We start from the raw sequence: 23,128 nt of genomic DNA on the forward strand, positions 1-23,128 counted from the left end.
TATTCATATTGTGCGTATCCTTCATATCCTAACCTAACCTAACCTATCCACAGACAGGAAAGCCCCTCCCACCTCCCGGAAGGAAGGAAAAGGACAGCGAGGAAGCGGACAGCCAAACAGCCACACAGGGGAAGAACAAAGGGAAGTTATACACATCACGGGCGCACAAGGACGCGCGACGTCGCATGAACTGCCCCCCCCCCCCCTTCCCCTAGCTGTTCCGCCGCCCAAAAGGAATAACAATAACAATAATATGAATAATAATGATAATAATAATAATAATAATAATAATAATAATAATAATAATAATAATAATAATAATAATAATAATAACAATAATAATAATAATAATAACAATATATGAATAGTAAGAATAATATGAATAATATGAATAATTTGAATAATATGAATAATATGAATAATATGGATAATATGTACATATAAAAGATATGAATAATATGGATGTTTTGAATATATGAATAATACGATTGATATGAATAATATGAACAACATGAATAATACGAATGATATGGATAAAATGAATATAAAGAATAATATGAATAATATGAATAACATGAGGAATATATATGGGAGAGTATATGTGTACACAATAGTGGGTATAAGTGAAAATAAGGATGTATGCGTGTACATATAGATATATAGATGTATATAAGAAAATAATAATAATAGTAATAATAATAATAATAATAGTAATAATAATAATAATAATAGTAATAATAATAATAATAATAGTAACAATAATAATAATGTGAATAATAATAATAATGTGAATAATAATAATAGTGTGAATAATAATAGTGTGAATAATAATAGTGTGAATAATAATAGTGTGAATAATAATAGTGTGAATAATAATAGTGTGAATAATAATAGTGTGAATGATAGTAATAATAATGTGAATAATGGTAATAATAATATGAATAATAAGAAGGTGAATAGAAATATTGTGAATAATAATAATAATAATAATAATATTATTATTATTATGGTTAATTTTTTTGATTGTCAATATAGGTATATCCGCACACCAACACCCCCTTCCCCCCTCCCACCTCCTGGATGGAAGGAAATGAACAGCGAGGAAGCGGACTGAGGAACAAGGGGAGGATATACACATCGCGGGCGGGCGAGGGCGCGCAACGTCGCATGACCTGCCCTCACCCTTCGCCCAGCTGTTCCGTTGACAGAAAGGAATAAAAATAAAAATAATAATAATAATAATAATAATAATAATAATAATAATAATAATAATAATAATAATAATAATAATAATAATAATAATAACAATAACAATAATAATATAATAGGAAGAATATTATAGGAATCTTATGAATAATATGAATAATATGAACAATATGAAGGATATGAATAATATGAATAACATGAATAATATAAATAACATGAATAATATGAATGATAAGAACTATGAAGAATACGAATAATATGAACAATATGAATAATAGGAATAATGTGAATAATTTGAATAATGTTAATAATATGAATAATGTGAATAATGAGTAATGTGAATAATATGAGTAATATGAATAATATGAATAATATGAATAATATGAATAATATGAATAATATGAATAATATGAATAATATGAATAATATGAATAATATGAATAATATGAATAATATGAATAATATGAATAATATGAATAATATGAATAATATGAATAATATGAATAATATGAATAATATGAATAATATGAATAATATGAATAATATGAATAATATGAATAATATGAATAATATGAATAATATGAATAATATGAATAATATGAATAATATGAATAATATGAATAATATGAATAATATGAATAATATGTATAATATGAATAATATGAATAATATGAATAATATGAATAATATATAGGTGTGAGTATATGTATACATAAAGTGCGTATAAGTGAAAATAAGGACGTATGTGTGTACATATATATAAGTGTATATAAGATAATAATAATAATAATAATAATAATAATAATAATAATAATAATAATAATAATAATAATAATAATAATAATAATAATAATAATAACAATAATAACAATAATAATAATAATAATAATAAGAATGTGAATAATAAATGAATATATTAATAATAATATTAATTTATTATTATAGCGGGAATAAGAGGTGATTAATGAACTATAAGGCAATAACACAAACACTTTTTTATGAGTACTGAACCCAGTGAAAAATACCATATTTGCTAGAACGGAGGGTAAAGAACCAACCAGCAGAGGGCGGAGGCCACATAAGAACATATACACTTTTGTCTCCCAAATTATCTCTTTCCCTTTTTCCAGAGAAAAAGGAACAAAGAGACATCGGAAGGCAACATACTGGTCGAAGGTTCCCCCCTTTTTTCGAGAGGAAAGAGGGTTGGAAATTAATACACAAGAAGTCGGAGACCGGGAGGAAGTGAGCAGGATGCAGAGGAACGGCAGTTGTGACTAGGCCCCACATACCCAAACCTAACCTATTTTGCCGTGTCCAAGTGTAGCCCCCATGAGAAGGGCTCCTGTCGGCTCCTCGGTAGTCTGCTGATTTCTTTCAAGTCTTCATGAGACGGACAACACCTAACCTAACCTAACCTAACCTAACCTTATTCATAAAAAGAAATAGAGAACAAACACAAAAATAGAAAATAAGGCCCCACAACCCCTGGATTCAACCCTACCGCCCCCATATGAAAGGAATGAGGACACATGGGTTCCTCCCAGAAACCCCCCCACAGTACCAGGATTAACATTCCATGTCACTTGTATGTACTCGAAATTTAGGTATAAATTGTAAATTTATCTAATAAAGAGTCAGTATTCCCCCATCAACACCTGATGAGGCCAGGGAGGCCGAAAGCGCTAGTGTTGTGGATACTGTGTACAAGTGTTATATGTGTGTTTTGTTTTTCCTGTTGTGTTTATTGCCGAACTTTATAATAGTTATGAATATATAAGCAAAAGCTGGACGGTCTTAACAGCCATAGAAAAGGCTAGTGAAACCCAAAAAGGAACACCTCAATAACATGTAAAAGACCTACAAGTGCAGCGAGTAGGAGATCAACAGATAAGGCGACGAATAATACAGATAAGTAAAACAAAGTGTTATTATAGGTTCTAATTTGTGGAGTTAGAATAGTCCCTTACTGTAAGATTTCCGAATAAGCGATCGGATAGGTGAGGGTCCCCTGAAAGGTTCACAGATAATAACCCCAGCTACACCCCCGCTAAGTTAAAATGTAAGAGAGAATGTAAAATACCAAAGAAATGAGATAAGATAGATGAAATACAAGTATGTGTAAGATAAGATGGGTAAATGTAAAATAACAAAGAAATGAAATAAGATAGAGGAAATACAAGTGGGTAAGATGAAATAAGATAAGTTAAGATATAACCCAAGACAAGGATAGCAAATATAAGAAATAAGAAATCAGAAGACAGTGGATAAATGAATTTCAAGGAAATATAAATAAGATAAGATATTTGAAAAAGTAGATATGGAAAAAGATATTGAAATTAAGAAATAACAGAATCAAGGAAATAGAAATAAGATAAGATATTTGAAAAAGTAGATATGGAAAAAAATATTGAAATTAAGAAACAACAGAATAAAGGTGTTGCAAAGTATAGGCCCCCTGATACATGGCACGACCGAGAGGCTCCTTTCCCTCTCCCCTCCCCCCCCCCTTTTTATGGATTGTCGTGGCCCAGTAGGTGCAGGCGCATAATGCCCGAGGGATGGGTGGGGTTGAAGGTTGACATAATGCAGCCGCCCCTCAGGGTGAGGCCCTTGAGGTCCCCTGATGCATGGCTCGACCGAGAGCCTCCCTCCTTTTATGTCGGGTGATAAAGGCCCAGTCGTTTCAGACATAATAATAAGATTTTGAGAAAAAGTGGATGGAAAAATAATAAGTTTTTTGAAAAAAGTGGATATGGAAAAAGATAATAAGTTTGAAAAAAATGGGTATGGAAAGAGATAATAAGTTTGTGGAAAAGTGAATATGGAAAAAGATAATAGGTTTTGAGAAAAAATAAACATAGAAAAAGATAATAAGATTTTGAAATTAAATGTTACAAAATAAGAGGCCCCCTGATACATGGCACGACCGAGAGGCTCCTTTCCCTCTCCCCTCCCCCCCCCCCTTTTTATGGATAGTCGTGGCCCAGTAGGTGCAGGCGCATTATGGCCGAGGGATGGGCGGGGTTGAAGGTTAACATAGTGCAACCGCCCCTCAGGGCGAGGCCCCTGAGGTCCCCTGATGCATGGCTCGACCGAGAGCCTCCCTCCCTTTGTGATGGATAGTCATGGCCCAGTTTGTGTAGGCGCATAATACCCGAAGGATGGGCGGGGTTTAAGGTTGACATTGAGTTTCCCCCCCCCCCCTCCCCCTACCGGGAGGTTGGAGACCTGCAACCGCCCCTCAGGGTGAGGCCCCTGAGGTCCCCTGGTGCAGGGCTCGACCGAGAGCCTCCCTCCTTTTATGTCGGGTAATAAAGGCCCAGTAGTTTCAGCCTTGTAACACCGGACACCTGTTCACAAAAGAAAGAAAAAACGGATATGAAAAAGATAATAAGTCTGAGAGGAAAAGTGGATATGGAAAAAGTGGATAAAAGTGGATATGGAAAAAGAGAATAAGTTTTTGAGAAAAAGTAAAGATGGAAAAAGATAATAAAATTTTGAAATTAAGTAACTAAGAAAAAACAGAATAAAGGTGTTACAAAATAAAGGATTGTAATAAGAAATAAAGGAAATCAAATAAAGAAAGGAAGAATAGGAATAAGGAATTGGATTTACATGTAAATAAACGCCCTGTTACCTTAAGATAGGATAAGATAGGATAAGATACAACCTAAGATAAGCCTAATAAATATAGGAAATAGTGAGTAAGAAATAGCGCAAAAGTGAATTTTAAACAAGACAAAGGAAAATATAAATATAAAGGGAATAAGACAAATGTAAGTAAACATATATATAGAATAAAGGATGAGTCCTAACCTTGCTTTCCAAAGATATCCACAGACAGGAATGCCCCTCCCACCTCCCGGAAGGAAGGAAAAGGACAGCGAGGAAGCGGACAGCCAAACAGCCACACAGGGGAAGAACAAAGGGAAGTTATACACATCGCGGGCGCACAAGGACGCGCGACGTCGCATGAACTGCCCCCCCCCCCCTTCCCCTAGCTGTTCCGCCGCCCAAAAGGAATAACAATAACAATAATATGAATAATAATGATAATAATAGTAATAATAATAATAATAATAATAATAATAATAATAATAATAATAATAATAATAATAATAATAATAATAATAATAACAATATATGAATAGTAAGAATAATATGAATAATTTGAATAATTTGAATAATATGAATAATATGAATAATATGGATAATATGTACATATAAAAGATATGAATAATATGGATGTTTTGAATATATGAATAATACGATTGATATGAATAATATGAACAACATGAATAATACGAATGATATGGATAAAATGAATATAAAGAATAATATGAATAATATGAATAACATGAGGAATATATATGGGAGAGTATATGTGTACACAATAGTGAGTATAAGTGAAAATAAGGATGTATGCGTGTACATATAGATATATAGATGTATATAAGAAAATAATAATAATAGTAATAATAATAATAATAATAATGATAACAATAATAATAATGTGAATAATAATAATAATGTGAATAATAATAATAGTGTGAATAATAATAGTGTGAATATTAATAGTGTGAATAATAATAGTTTGAATAATAATAATAATAATGTGAATAATGGTAATAATAATATGAATAATAAGAAGGTGAATAGAAATATTGTGAATAATAATAATAATATTATTATTATTATTATGGTTAATTTTTTTGAGTGTCAATATAGGTATATCCGCACACCAACACCCCCTTCCCCCCTCCCACCTCCTGGATGGAAGGAAATGAACAGCGAGGAAGCGGACTGAGGAACAAGGGGAGGATATACACATCGCGGGCGGGCGAGGGCGCGCAACGTCGCATGACCTGCCCTCACCCTTCGCCCAGCTGTTCCGTTGACAGAAAGGAATAAAAATAATAATAATAATAATAATAATAATAATAATAATAATAATAATAATAATAATAATAATAATAATAACAATAATAATATAATAGGAAGAATATTATAGGAATCTTATGAATAATATGAATAATATGAACAATATGAAGGATATGAATAATATGAATAACATGAATAATATGAATGATAAGAACAATAGGAAGAATACGAATAATATGAACAATATGAATAATAGGAATAATGTGAATAATGTGAATAATATGAATAATGTGAATAATATGAGTAATGTGAATAATATGAGTAATATGAATAACATGAATAATATGAATAATATGAATAATATATAGGTGTGAGTATATGTATACATAAAGTGCGTATAAGTGAAAATAAGGACGTATGTGTGTACATATATATAAGTGTATATAAGATAATAATAATAATAATAATAATAACAATAATAACAATAATAATAATAAGAAGAATGTGAATAATAAATGAATATAATAATAATATTAATTTATTATTACAGCGGGAATAAGAGGTGATTAATGAACTATAAGGCAATAACACAAACACTTTTTTATGAGTACTGAACCCAGTGAAAAATACCATATTTGCTAGAACGGAGGGTAAAGAACCAACCAGCAGAGGGCGGAGGCCACATAAGAACATATACACTTTTGTCTCCCAAATTATCTCTTTCCCTTTTTCCAGAGAAAAAGGAACAAAGAGACATCGGAAGGCAACATACTGGTCGAAGGTTCCCCCCTTTTTTCGAGAGGAAAGAGGGTTGGAAATTAATACACAAGAAGTCGGAGACCGGGAGGAAGTGAGCAGGATGCAGAGGAACGGCAGTTGTGACTAGGCCCCACATACCCAAACATTCGCCGGTTTTTCGACTTTTGGGATTTTTCTACTTTTAGCCTTTTTCTTATTATAGATGGGCTTTCTAATGATAATTATCATCATTATTGTCATTATCATCATCATTATTATCATTACTGTCATTATCGCCCTAATCACCCTTAATATAGTCATTATAATAATCATCATCTTAATTATTAATGTCATTTTCATCATTATAATTATTTTAATAATGATAATGACAATAATGATAATTCTGGAAATAATAACAACAATAATAAGGATTATAATAACAATAATAGCCGTGTTATAATTACTTCTATTATTATTTCTGTTATCATTGTCGTTATTATTATTAGGAAAATCATTAGAATAGTGTTGATTATTGCTATTATTGCAATTATTAGGCAAATCATCATTATAATTATCATTGTATAATTATTATCATAATTATTGTCCTAATTGCTCTCATAATTATCATTATTATCGTCATTATTGTCATCATTGATTCGGTTATCATCAAAATCATCATAATTAGCAGAATTATTGCTAAGATCATCATAATCATCCTTTAAACTCGAAAAAGGGGGTTTTCGACTCATCTCTCCAAAGGCTATATTTCGCTAGATTTCGCCGGTTTTTCGACTTTTGGGATTTTTCTACTTTTAGCCTTTTTCTTATTATAGATGGGCTTTATAATGATAATTATCATCATTATTGTCATTATCACCATCATTATTATCATTACTGTCATTATCGCCCTAATCACCCTTAATATAGTTATTATAATGATCAATATCTTAATTATTAATGTCATTTTCATCATTATAATTATTTTAATAATGATAATGACAATAATGATAATTCTGGAAATAATAACAACAATAATAAGGATTATAATAACAATAATAGCCGTATTAAAATTACTTCTATTATTATTTCTGTTATCATTGTCGTTATTATTATTAGGAAAATCATTAGAATAGTGTTGATTATTGCTATTATTGCAATTATTAGGCAAATCATCATTATAATTATCATTGTATAATTATTATCATAATTATTGTCCGAATTGCTCTCATAATTATCATTATTATCGTCATTATTGTCATTATTGATTCGGTTTTCATCAAAATCATCATAATTAGCAGAATTATTGCTAAGATCATCATAAACATCCTTTAAACTCGAAAAAGGGGGTTTTCGACTCATTTCTGCAAAGGCTGTATTTCGCTAGATTTTGCCGGTTTTTCGACTTTTGAGATTTTTCTACTTTTAGCCTTTTTCTCATTATAGATGGGCTTTCTAATGATAATTATCATCATTATTGTCATTATCATCATCATTATTATCATTACTGTCATTATCGCCCTAATCACCCTTAATATAGTCATTATAATAATCATCATCTTAATTATTAATGTCATTTTCATCATTATAATTATTTTAATAATGATAATGACAATAATGATAATTCTGGTAATAATAACAACAATAATAAGGATTATAATAACAATAATAACCGTGTTATAATTACTTCTATTATTATTTCTGTTATCATTGTCGTTATTATTATTAGGAAAACCATTAGAATAGTGTTGATTATTGCTATTATTGCAATTATTAGGCAAATCATCATTATAATTATTATTGTATAATTATTATCATAATTATTGTCTTAATTACTCTCATAATTATCATTATTATCGTCATTATTGTCATTATTGATGGGGTTATCATCAAAATCATCATAATTAGCAGAATTATTGCTAAGATCATCATAATCATCCTTTAAACTCGAAAAAGAGGGTTTTCGACTCACCTCTCCAAAGGCTATATTTCGCTAGATTTCGCCGGTTTTTCGACTTTTGGGATTTTTCTACTTTTAGCCTTTTTCTTATTATAGATGGGCTTTATAATGATAATTATCATCATTATTGTCATTATCACCATCATTATTATCATTACTGTCATTATCGCCCTAATCACCCTTAATATAGTCATTATAATAATCATCTTAATTATTAATGTCATTTTCATCATTATAATTATTTTAATAATGATAATGACAATAATGATAATTCTGGAAATAATAACAACAATAATAAGGATTATAATAACAATAATAGCCGTGTTATAATTACTTCTATTATTATTTCTGTTATTATTGTCGTTATTATTATTAGGAAAATCATTAGAATAGTGTTGATTATTGCTATTATTGCAATTATTAGGCAAATCATCATTATAATTATCATTGTATAATTATTATCATAATTATTGTCCTAATTACTCTCATAATTATCATTATTATCGTCATTATTGTCATTATTGATGGGGTTATCATCAAAATCATCATAATTAGCAGAATTATTGCTAAGATCATCATAATCATCCTTTAAACTCGAAAAAGGGGGTTTTCGACTCATCTCTCCAAAGGCTGTATTTCGCTAGATTTTGCCGGTTTTTCGACTTTTGAGATTTTTCTACTTTTAGCCTTTTTCTCATTATAGATGGGCTTTATAATGATAATTATCATCATTATTGTCATTATCATCATCATTATTATCATTACTGTCATTATCGCCCTAATCACCCTTAATATAGTCATTATAATAATCATCATCTTAATTATTAATGTCATTTTCATCATTATAATTATTTTAATAATGATAATGACAATAATGATAATTCTGGAAATAATAACAACAATAATAAGGATTATAATAACAATAATTGCCGTGTTATAATTACTTCTATTATTATTTCTGTTATCATTGTCGTTATTATTATTAGGAAAATCATTAGAATAGTGTCGATTATTGCTATTATTGCAATTATTAGGCAAATCATCATTATAATTATCATTGTATAATTATTATCATAATTATTGTCCTAATTGCTCTCATAATTATCATTATTATCGTCATTATTGTCATCATTGATTCGGTTATCATCAAAATCATGATAATTAGCAGAATTATTGCTAAGATCATCATAATCATCCTTTAAACTCGAAAAAGGGGGTTTTCGACTCATCTCTCCAAAGGCTATATTTCGCTAGATTTCGCCGGTTTTTCGACTTTTGGGATTTTTCTACTTTTAGCCTTTTTCTTATTATAGATGGGCTTTATAATGATAATTATCATCATTATTGTCATTATCATCATCATTATTATCATTACTGTCATTATCGCCCTAATCACCCTTAATATAGTCATTATAATAATCATCATCTTAATTATTAATGTCATTTTCATCATTATAATTATTTTAATAATGATAATGACAATAATGATAATTCTGGAAATAATAACAACAATAATAAGGATTATAATAACAATAATAGCCGTATTAAAATTACTTCTATTATTATTTCTGTTATCATTGTGGTTATTATTATTAGGAAAATCATTAGAATAGTGTTGATTATTGCTATTATTGCAATTATTAGGCAAATCATCATTATAATTATCATTGTATAATTATTATCATAATTATTGTCCTAATTACTCTCATAATTATCATTATTATCGTCATTATTGTCATTATTGATTCGGTTATCATCAAAATCATCATAATTAGCAGAATTATTGCAAAGATCATCATAATCATCCTTTAAACTCGAAAATAGGGGTTTTTCGACTCATCTCTGCAAAGGCTGTATTTCGCTAGATTTCGCTCCTTTTTCGACTTTTGAGATTTTTCTACTTTTAGCCTTTTTCTCATTATAGATGGGCTTTCTAATGATAATTATCATCATTATTGTCATTATCATCATCATTATTATCATTACTGTCATTATCGCCCTAATCACCCTTAATATAGTCATTATAATAATCATCATCTTAATTATTAATGTCATTTTCATCATTATAATTATTTTAATAATAATAATGACAATAATGATAATTCTGGAAATAATAACAACAATAATAAGGATTATAATAACAACAATAGCCGTGTTATAATTACTTCTATTATTATTTCTGTTATCATATTCGTTATTATTATTAGGAAAATCATTAGAATAGTGTCGATTATTGCTATTATTGCAATTATTAGGCAAATCATCATTATAATTATCATTGTATAATTATTATCATAATTATTGTCTTAATTACTCTCATAATTATCATTATTATCGTCATTATTGTCATTATTGATGGGGTTATCATCAAAATCATCATAATTAGCAGAATTATTGCTAAGATCATCATAATCATCCTTTAAACTAGAAAAAAGGGGTTTTCGACTCATCTCTGCAAAGGCTGTATTTCGCTAGATTTTGCCAGTTTTTCGACTTTTAAGATTTTTCTACTTTTAGCCTATTTCTCATTATAGATGGGCTTTCTAATGATAATTATCATCAATATTGTCATTATCATCATCATTATTATCATTACTGTCATTATCGCCCTAATCACCCTTAATAGTCATTATAATAATCATCATCTTAATTATTAATGTCATTTTCATCATTATAATTATTTTAATAATGATAATGACAATAATGATTATTCTGGAAATAATAACAACAATAATCAGGATTATAATAACAATAATTGCCGTGTTATAATTACTTCTATTATTATTTCTGTTACAATTGTCGTTATTATTATTAGGAAAATCATTAGAATAGTGTCGATTATTGCTATTATATCAATTATTAGGCAAATCATCATTATATAATTATTGTATAATTATTGTCATTATTATTGTCCTAATTGCTCTCATAATTATCATTATTATCGTCATTATTGTCATCATTGATTCGGTTATCATCAAAATCATCATAATTAGCAGAATTATTGCAAAGATCATCATAATCATCCTTTAAACTCGAAAATAGGGGGTTTTCGACTCATCTCTCCAAAGGCTAGATTTTCGCTAGATTTCGCCGGTTTTTCGACTTTTGAGATTTTTCTACTTTTAGCCTTTTTCTCATTATAGATGGGCTTTATAATGATAATTATCATCATTATTGTCATTATCATCATCCTTATTATCATTACTGTCATTATCGCCCTAATCACCCTTAATATAGTCATTATAATAATCATCATCTTAATTATTAATGTCATTTTCATCATTATAATTATTTTAATAATGATAATGACAATAATGATAATTCTGGAAATAATAACAATAATAATTATTATAATAACAATAATAGCCGTGTTATAATTACTTCTATTATTATTTCTGTTATCATTGTCATTATTATTATTAGGAAAATCATTAGAATAGTGTCGATTATTGCTATTATTGCAATTATTGGGCAAATCATCATTATAATTATCATTGTATAATTATTATCATAATTATTGCCCTACTTACTCTCATAATTATCATTATTATCGTCATTATTGTCATTACTGATGGGGTTATCATCAAAATACTCATAATTAGCAGAATTACTGCTAAGATCATCATAATCATCCTTTAAACTAGAAAAAAGGGTTTTTCGACTCATCTCTGCAAAGGCTGTATTTCGCTAGATTTTGCCAGTTTTTCGACTTTTAAGATTTTTCTACTTTTAGCCTTTTTCTCATTATAGATGGGCTTTCTAATGATAATTATCATCATTATTGTCATTATCATCATCATTATTATCATTACTGTCATTATCGCCCTAATCACCCTTAATATAGTCATTATAATAATCATCATCTTAATTATTAATGTCATTTTCATCATTATAATTATTTTAATAATGATAATGACAATAATGATAATTCTGGTAATAATAACAACAATAATAAGGATTATAATAACAATACTAGCCGTGTTATAATTACTTCTATTACTATTTCTGTTATCATTGTGGTTATTATTATTAGGAAAATCATTAGAATAGTGTTGATTATTGCTATTATTGCAATTATTAGGCAAATCATCATTATAATTATCATTGTATAATTATTATCATAATTATTGTCCTAATTGCTCTCATAATTATCATTATTATCGTCATTATTGTCATCATTGATTCGGTTATCATCAAAATCATGATAATTAGCAGAATTATTGCTAAGATCATCATAATCATCCTTTAAACTCGAAAAAGGGGGTTTTCGACTCATCTCTCCAAAGGCTATATTTCGCTAGATTTTGCCGGTTTTTCGACTTTTGGGATTTTTCTACTTTTAGCCTTTTTCTTATTATAGATGGGCTTTATAATGATAATTATCATCATTATTGTCATTATCATCATCATTATTATCATTACTGTCATTATCGCCCTAATCACCCTTAATATAGTCATTATAATGATCATCATCTTAATTATTAATGTCATTTTCATCATTATAATTATTTTAATAATGATAATGACAATAATGATAATTCTGGAAATAATAACAACAATAATAAGGATTATAATAACAATAATAGCCGTGTTATAATTACTTCTATTATTATTTCTGTTATCATTGTCGTTATTATTATTAGGAAAATCATTAGAATAGTGTTGATTATTGCTATTATTGCAATTATTAGGCAAATCATCATTATAATTATCATTGTATAATTATTATCATAATTATTGTCCTAATTGCTCTCATAATTATCATTATTATCGTCATTATTGTCATTATTGATTCGGTTATCATCAAAATCATCATAATTAGCAGAATTATTGCTAAGATCATCATAATCATCCTTTAAACTCGAAAAAGAGGGTTTTCGACTCACCTCTCCAAAGGCTATATTTCGCTAGATTTCGCCGGTTTTTCGACTTTTGGGATTTTTCTACTTTTAGCCTTTTTCTTATTATAGATGGGCTTTATAATGATAATTATCATCATTATTGTCATTATCACCATCATTATTATCATTACTGTCATTATCGCCCTAATCACCCTTAATATAGTCATTATAATAATCATCATCTTAATTATTAATGTCATTTTCATCATTATAATTATTTTAATAATGATAATGACAATAATGATAATTCTGGTAATAATAACAACAATAATAAGGATTATAATAACAATAATAGCCGTGTTATAATTACTTCTATTATTATTTCTGTTATCATTGTCGTTATTATTATTAGGAAAATCATTAGAATAGTGTTGATTATTGCTATTATTGCAATTATTAGGCAAATCATCATTATAATTATCATTGTATAATTATTATCATAATTATTGTCCTAATTGCTCTCATAATTATCATTATTATCGTCATTATTGTCATCATTGATTCGGTTATCATCAAAATCATCATAATTAGCAGAATTGTTGCTAAGATCATCATAATCATCCTTTAAACTCGAAAATGGGGTTTTCGACTCATGTCTCCAACGGCTATATTTCGCTAGATTTCGCCGGTTTTTCGACTTTTGGGATTTTTCTACTTTTAGCCTTTTTCTTATTATAGATGGGCTTTATAATGATAATTATCATCATTATTGTCATTATCATCATCATTATTATCATTACTGTCATTATCGCCCTAATCACCCTTAATATAGTCATTATAATAATCATCATCTTAATTATTAATGTCATTTTCATCATTATAATTATTTTAATAATGATAATGACAATAATGATAATTCTGGAAATAATAACAACAATAATAAGGATTATAATAACAATAATAGCCGTATTAAAATTACTTCTATTATTATTTCTGTTATCATTGTCGTTATTATTATTAGGAAAATCATTAGAATAGTGTTGATTATTGCTATTATTGCAATTATTAGGCAAATCATCATTATAATTATCATTGTATAATTATTATCATAATTATTGTCTTAATTACTCTCATAATTATCATTATTATCGTCATTATTGTCATTATTGATTCGGTTATCATCAAAATCATCATAATTAGCAGAATTATTGCTAAGATCATCATAAACATCCTTTAAACTCGAAAAAGGGGTTTTCGACTCATTTCTGCAAAGGCTGTATTTCGCTAGATTTTGCCGGTTTTTCGACTTTTGAGATTTTTCTACTTTTAGCCTTTTTCTTATTATAGATGGGCTTTCTAATGATAATTATCATCATTATTGTCATTATCATCATCATTATTATCATTACTGTCATTATCGCCCTAATCACCCTTAATATAGTCATTATAATAATCATCATCTTAATTATTAATGTCATTTTCATCATTATAATTATTTTAATAATGATAATGACAATAATGATAATTCTGGTAATAATAACAACAATAATAAGGATTATAATAACAATAATAACCGTGTTATAATTACTTCTATTATTATTTCTGTTATCATTGTCGTTATTATTATTAGGAAAATCATTAGAATAGTGTTGATTATTGCTATTATTGCAATTATTAGGCAAATCATCATTATAATTATTATTGTATAATTATTATCATAATTATTGTCTTAATTACTCTCATAATTATCATTATTATCGTCATTATTGTCATTATTGATGGGGTTATCATCAAAATCATCATAATTAGCAGAATTATTGCTAAGATCATCATAATCATCCTTTAAACTCGTAAAAGAGGGTTTTCGATTCACCTCTCCAAAGGCTATATTTCGCTAGATTTCGCCGGTTTTTCGACTTTTGGGATTTTTCTACTTTTAGCCTTTTTCTTATTATAGATGGGCTTTATAATGATAATTATCATCATTATTGTCATTATCACCATCATTATTATCATTACTGTCATTATCGCCCTAATCACCCTTAATATAGTCATTATAATAATCATCATCTTAATTATTAATGTCATTTTCATCATTATAATTATTTTAATAATGATAATGACAATAATGATAATTCTGGTAATAATAACAACAATAATAAGGATTATAATAACAATACTAGCCGTGTTATAATTACTTCTATTATTATTTCTGTTATCATTGTCGTTATTATTATTAGGAAAATCATTAGAATAGTGTTGATTATTGCTATTATTGCAATTATTAGGCAAATCATCATTATAATTATCATTGTATAATTATTATCATAATTATTGTCCTAATTGCTCTCATAATTATCATTATTATCGTCATTATTGTCATCATTGATTCGGTTATCATCAAAATCATGATAATTAGCAGAATTGTTGCTAAGATCATCATAATCATCCTTTAAACTCGAAAAAGGGGGGTTTGCGACTCATGTCTCCAACGGCTATATTTCGCTAGATTTCGCCGGTTTTTCGACTTTTGGGATTTTTCTACTTTTAGCCTTTTTCTTATTATAGATGGGCTTTATAATGATAATTATCATCATTATTGTCATTATCACCATCATTATTATCATTACTGTCATTATCGCCCTAATCACCCTTAATATAGTTATTATAATAATCATCATCTTAATTATTAATGTCATTTTCATCATTATAATTATTTTAATAATGATAATGACAATAATGATAATTCTGGAAATAATAACAACAATAATAAGGATTATAATAACAATAATAGCCGTGTTATAATTACTTCTATTATTATTTCTGTTATCATTGTCGTTATTATTATTAGGAAAATCATTAGAATAGTGTTGATTATTGCTATTATTGCAATTATTAGGCAAATCATCATTATAATTATCATTGTATAATTATTATCATAATTATTGTCCTAATTGCTCTCATAATTATCATTATTATCGTCATTATTGTCATTATTGATTCGGTTATCATCAAAATCATCATAATTAGCAGAATTATTGCTAAGATCATCATAATCATCCTTTAAACTCGAAAAAGGGGGTTTTCGACTCACATCTCCAAAGGCTATATTTCGCTAGATTTCGCCGGTTTTTCGACTTTTGGGATTTTTCTACTTTTAGCCTTTTTCTTATTATAGATGGGCTTTATAATGATAATTATCATCATTATTGTCATTATCACCATCATTATTATCATTACTGTCATTATCGCCCTAATCACCCTTAATATAGTTATTATAATGATCAATATCTTAATTATTAATGTCATTTTCATCATTATAATTATTTTAATAATGATAATGACAATAATGATAATTCTGGAAATAATAACAACAATAATAAGGATTATAATAACAATAATAGCCGTATTAAAATTACTTCTATTATTATTTCTGTTATCATTGTCGTTATTATTATTAGGAAAATCATTAGAATAGTGTTGATTATTGCTATTATTGCAATTATTAGGCAAATCATCATTATAATTATCATTGTATAATTATTATCATAATTATTGTCCGAATTGCTCTCATAATTATCATTATTATCGTCATTATTGTCATTATTGATTCGGTTATCATCAAAATCATCATAATTAGCAGAATTATTGCTAAGATCATCATAAACATCCTTTAAACTCGAAAAAGGGGGTTTTCGACTCATTTCTGCAAAGGCTGTATTTCGCTAGATTTTGCCGGTTTTTCGACTTTTGAGATTTTTCTACTTTTAGCCTTTTTCTCATTATAGATGGGCTTTCTAATGATAATTATCATCATTATTGTCATTATCATCATCATTATTATCATTACTGTCATTATCGCCCTAATCACCCTTAATATAGTCATTATAATAATCATCATCTTAATTATTAATGTCATTTTCATCATTATAATTATTTTAATAATGATAATGACAATAATGATAATTCTGGTAATAATAACAACAATAATAAGGATTATAATAACAATAATAACCGTGTTATAATTACTTCTATTATTATTTCTGTTATCATTGTCGTTATTATTATTAGGAAAACCATTAGAATAGTGTTGATTATTGCTATTATTGCAATTATTAGGCAAATCATCATTATAATTATTATTGTATAATTATTATCATAATTATTGTCTTAATTACTCTCATAATTATCATTATTATCGTCATTATTGTCATTATTGATGGGGTTATCATCAAAATCATCATAATTAGCAGAATTATTGCTAAGATCATCATAATCATCCTTTAAACTCGAAAAAGAGGGTTTTCGACTCACCTCTCCAAAGGCTATATTTCGCTAGATTTCGCCGGTTTTTCGACTTTTGGGATTTTTCTACTTTTAGCCTTTTTCTTATTATAGATGGGCTTTATAATGATAATTATCATCATTATTGTCATTATCACCATCATTATTATCATTACTGTCATTATCGCCCTAATCACCCTTAATATAGTCATTATAATAATCATCTTAATTATTAATGTCATTTTCATCATTATAATTATTTTAATAATGATAATGACAATAATGATAATTCTGGAAATAATAACAACAATAATAAGGATTATTATAACAATAATAGCCGTGTTAAAATTACTTCTATTATTATTTCTGTTATTATTGTCGTTATTATTATTAGGAAAAACAGAATAGTGTTGATTATTGCTATCATTGCAATTATTAGGCAAATCGTCATTATAAGTATCATTGTATAAATACTATCATAATTGTCCTAATTACTCTCGTAATTATGATTATTATCGTCATTATTGTCATTACTGATGGGGTTATCATCAAAATCATCATAATTAGCAAAATTATTGCTAAGATCATCAAAATCATCCTTTAAACTCGAAAATAGGGGGTTTTCGACTCATCTCTCCAAAGGCTGTATTTCGCTAGATTTTGCCGGTTTTTCGACTTTTGAGATTTTTCTACTATTAGCCTTTTTCTCATTATAGATGGGCTTTATAATGATAATTATCATCATTATTGTCATTATCATCATCATTATTATCATTACTGTCATTATCGCCCTAATCACCCTTAATAGTCATTATAATAATCATCATCTTAACTATTAATGTTATTTTCATCATTATAATTGTTTTAATAATGATAATGATAATTCTGGAAATAATAACAACAATAATAAGGATTATAATAACAATAATTGCCGTGTTATAATTACTTCTATTATTATTTCTGTTACAATTGTCGTTATTATTATTAGGAAAATCATTAGAATAGTGTCGATTATTGCTATTATTTCAATTATTAGGCAAATCATCATTATAATTATCATTGTATAATTATTATCATAATTATTGTCCTAATTGCTCTCATAATTATCATTATTATCGTCATTATTGTCATCATTGATTCGGTTATCATGAAAATCATGATAATTAGCAGAATTATTGCTAAGATCATCATAATCATCCTTTAAATTCGAAAAAGGGGGTTTTCGACTCATCTCTCCAAAGGCTATATTTCGCTAGATTTTGCCGGTTTTTCGACTTTTGGGATTTTTCTACTTTTAGCCTTTTTCTTATTATAGATGGGCTTTCTAATGATAATTATCATTATTGTCATTATCATCATCATTATTATCATTACTGTCATTATCGCCCTAATCACCCTTAATATAGTCATTATAATAATCATCATCTTAATTATTAATGTCATTTTCATCATTCTAATTATTTTAATAATGATAATGACAATAATGATAATTCTGGAAATAATAACAACAATAATAAGGATTAAAATAACAATAATAGCCGTATTAAAATTACTTCTATTATTATTTCTGTTATCATTGTGGTTATTATTATTAGGAAAATCATTAGAATAGTGTCGATTATTGCTATTATTGCAATTATTAGGCAAATCATCATTATAATTATCATTGTATAATTATTATCATAATTATTGTCCTAATTACTCTCATAATTATCATTATTATCGTCATTATTGTCATTATTGATTCGGTTATCATCAAAATCGTCATAATTAGCAGATTTATTGCTAAGATCATCATAATCATCCTTTAAACACGAAAAAGAGAGTTTTTCGACTCATCTCTGCAAAGGCTGTATTTCGCTAGATTTCGCTGCTTTTTCGACTTTTGAGATTTTTCTACTTTTAGCCTTTTTCTCATTATAGATGGGCTTTCTAATGATAATTATCATTATTGTCATTAACATCATCATTATTATCATTACTGTCATTATCGCCCTAATCACCCTTAATATAGTCATTATAATAATCATCATCTTAATTATTAATGTCATTTTCATCATTCTAATTATTTTAATAATAATAATGACAATAATGATAATTCTGGAAATAATAACAACAATAATAAGGATTATAATAACAACAATAGCCGTGTTATAATTACTTCTATTATTATTTCTGTTATCATATTCGTTATTATTATTAGGAAAATCATTAGAATAGTGTCGATTATTGCTATTATTGCAATTATTAGGCAAATCATCATTATAATTATCATTGTATAATTATTATCATAATTATTGTCTTAATTACTCTCATAATTATCATTATTATCGTCATTATTGTCATTATTGATGGGGTTATCATCAAAATCATCATAATTAGCAGAATTATTGCTAAGATCATCATAATCATCCTTTAAACTAGAAAAAAGGGGTTTTCGACTCATCTCTGCAAAGGCTGTATTTCGCTAGATTTTGCCAGTTTTTCGACTTTTAAGATTTTTCTACTTTTAGCCTATTTCTCATTATAGATGGGCTTTCTAATGATAATTATCATCAATATTGTCATTATCATCATCATTATTATCATTACTGCCATTATCGCCCTAATCACCCTTAATAGTCATTATAATAATCATCATCTTAATTATTAATGTCATTTTCATCATTATAATTATTTTAATAATGATAATGACAATAATGATTATTCTGGAAATAATAACAACAATAATCAGGATTATAATAACAATAATTGCCGTGTTATAATTACTTCTATTATTATTTCTGTTACAATTGTCGTTATTATTATTAGGAAAATCATTAGAATAGTGTCGATTATTGCTATTATATCAATTATTAGGCAAATCATCATTATATAATTATTGTATAATTATTGTCATTATTATTGTCCTAATTGCTCTCATAATTATCATTATTATCGTCATTATTGATTCGGTTATCATCAAAATCATCATAATTAGCAGAATTATTGCAAAGATCATCATAATCATCCTTTAAACTCGAAAATAGGGGGTTTTCGACTCATCTCTCCAAAGGCTAGATTTTCGCTAGATTTCGCCGGTTTTTCGACTTTTGAGATTTTTCTACTTTTAGCCTTTTTCTCATTATAGATGGGCTTTATAATGATAATTATCATCATTATTGTCATTATCATCATCATTATTATCATTACTGTCATTATCGCCCTAATCACCCTTAATATAGTCATTATAATAATCATCATCTTAATTATTAATGTCATTTTCATCATTATAATTAATTTAATAATGATAATGACAATAATGATAATTCTGGAAATAATAACAATAATAATTATTATAATAACAATAATAGCCGTGTTATAATTACTTCTATTATTATTTCTGTTATCATTGTCATTATTATTATTAGGAAAATCATTAGAATAGTGTCGATTATTGCTATTATTGCAATTATTGGGCAAATCATCATTATAATTATCATTGTATAATTATTATCATAATTATTGCCCTACTTACTCTCATAATTATCATTATTATCGTCATTATTGTCATTACTGATGGGGTTATCATCAAAATACTCATAATTAGCAGAATTACTGCTAAGATCATCATAATCATCCTTTAAACTAGAAAAAAGGGTTTTTCGACTCATCTCTGCAAAGGCTGTATTTCGCTAGATTTTGCCAGTTTTTCGACTTTTAAGATTTTTCTACTTTTAGCCTTTTTCTCATTATAGATGGGCTTTCTAATGATAATTATCATCATTATTGTCATTATCATCATCATTATTATCATTACTGTCATTATCGCCCTAATCACCCTTGATGTAGTCATTATAATAATCAGTATCTTAATTATTAATGTCATTTTCATCATTATGATTATTTTAATAATGATAATGACAATAATGATAATTCTGGTAATAATAACAACAATAATAAGGATTATAATAACAATACTAGCCGTGTTATAATTACTTCTATTACTATTTCTGTTATCACTGTGGTTATTATTATTAGGAAAATTATTAGAATAGTGTTGATTATTGCTATTATTGCAATTATTAGGCAAATCATTATAATTACTATTGTATAATTATTATCATAATTATTGTCCTAATTGCTCTCATGATTATCATTATTATCGTCATTATTGTCATCATTGATTCGGTTATCATCAAAATCATGACAATTAGCAGAATTGTTGTTAAGATCATCATAATCATCCTTTAAACTCGAAAAAGGGTGGTTATCGACTCATCTCTCCAAAGAATATATTTCGCTAGATTTCGCAGCTTTTTCGACTTTTGGGATTTTTCTACTTTTAGCCCTTTTCTTATTATAGATGGGCTTTATAATGATAATTATCATCATTATTGTCATTATCACCATCATTATTATCATTACTGTCATTATAGCCCTAATCACCCTTAATATAGTTATTATAATGATCAATATCTTAATTATTAATGTCATTTTCATCATTATAATTATTTTAATAATGATAATGACAATAATGATAATTCTGGAAATAATAACAACAATAATAAGGATTATAATAACAATAATAGCCGTATTAAAATTACTTCTATTATTATTTCTGTTATCATTGTCGTTATTATTATTAGGAAAATCATTAGAATAGTGTTGATTATTGCTATTATTGCAATTATTAGGCAAATCATCATTATAATTATCATTGTATAATTATTATCATAATTATTGTCCTAATTGCTCTCATAATTATCATTATTATCGTCATTATTGTCATTATTGATTCGGTTATCATCAAAATCATCATAATTAGCAGAATTATTGCTAAGATCATCATAATCATCCTTTAAACTCGAAAAAGGGGGGTTTTCGACTCATTTCTGCAAAGGCTGTATTTCGCTAGATTTCGCCGGTTTTTCGACTTTTGGGATTTTTCTACTTTTAGCCTTTTTCTCATTATAGATGGGCTTTCTAATGATAATTATCATCATTATTGTCATTATCATCATCATTATTATCATTACTGTCATTATCGCCCTAATCACCCTTAATATAGTCATTATAATAATCATCATCTTAATTATTAATGTCATTTTCATCATTATAATTATTTTAATAATGATAATGACAATAATGATAATTCTGGTAATAATAACAACAATAATAAGGATTATAATAACAATAATAACCGTGTTATAATTACTTCTATTATTATTTCTGTTAT

General features: G+C 27.0%; 1 protein-coding gene across 1 annotated transcript in view; it reads right to left on the reverse strand.

Moving 5' to 3' along the window:
* Positions 1-3,719: 3,719 nt before the first annotated feature.
* Positions 3,720-23,128, reverse strand: part of LOC138859099 (uncharacterized) — a 26,647-nt gene continuing 7,238 nt past the window's right edge. Inside the window, exons 4-5 of the mRNA XM_070137433.1 lie at positions 4,423-4,559; positions 3,720-3,860 (exon numbers count right to left, since the gene is read on the reverse strand). Coding sequence (XP_069993534.1) covers positions 3,720-3,860; positions 4,423-4,559 — 278 coding nt within the window. The remainder of the gene's footprint in view (positions 3,861-4,422; positions 4,560-23,128) is intronic.

This window comes from Penaeus vannamei, chromosome 23, assembly GCF_042767895.1.
Source record: "Penaeus vannamei isolate JL-2024 chromosome 23, ASM4276789v1, whole genome shotgun sequence".
Classification (NCBI taxonomy): domain Eukaryota; kingdom Metazoa; phylum Arthropoda; class Malacostraca; order Decapoda; family Penaeidae; genus Penaeus; species Penaeus vannamei.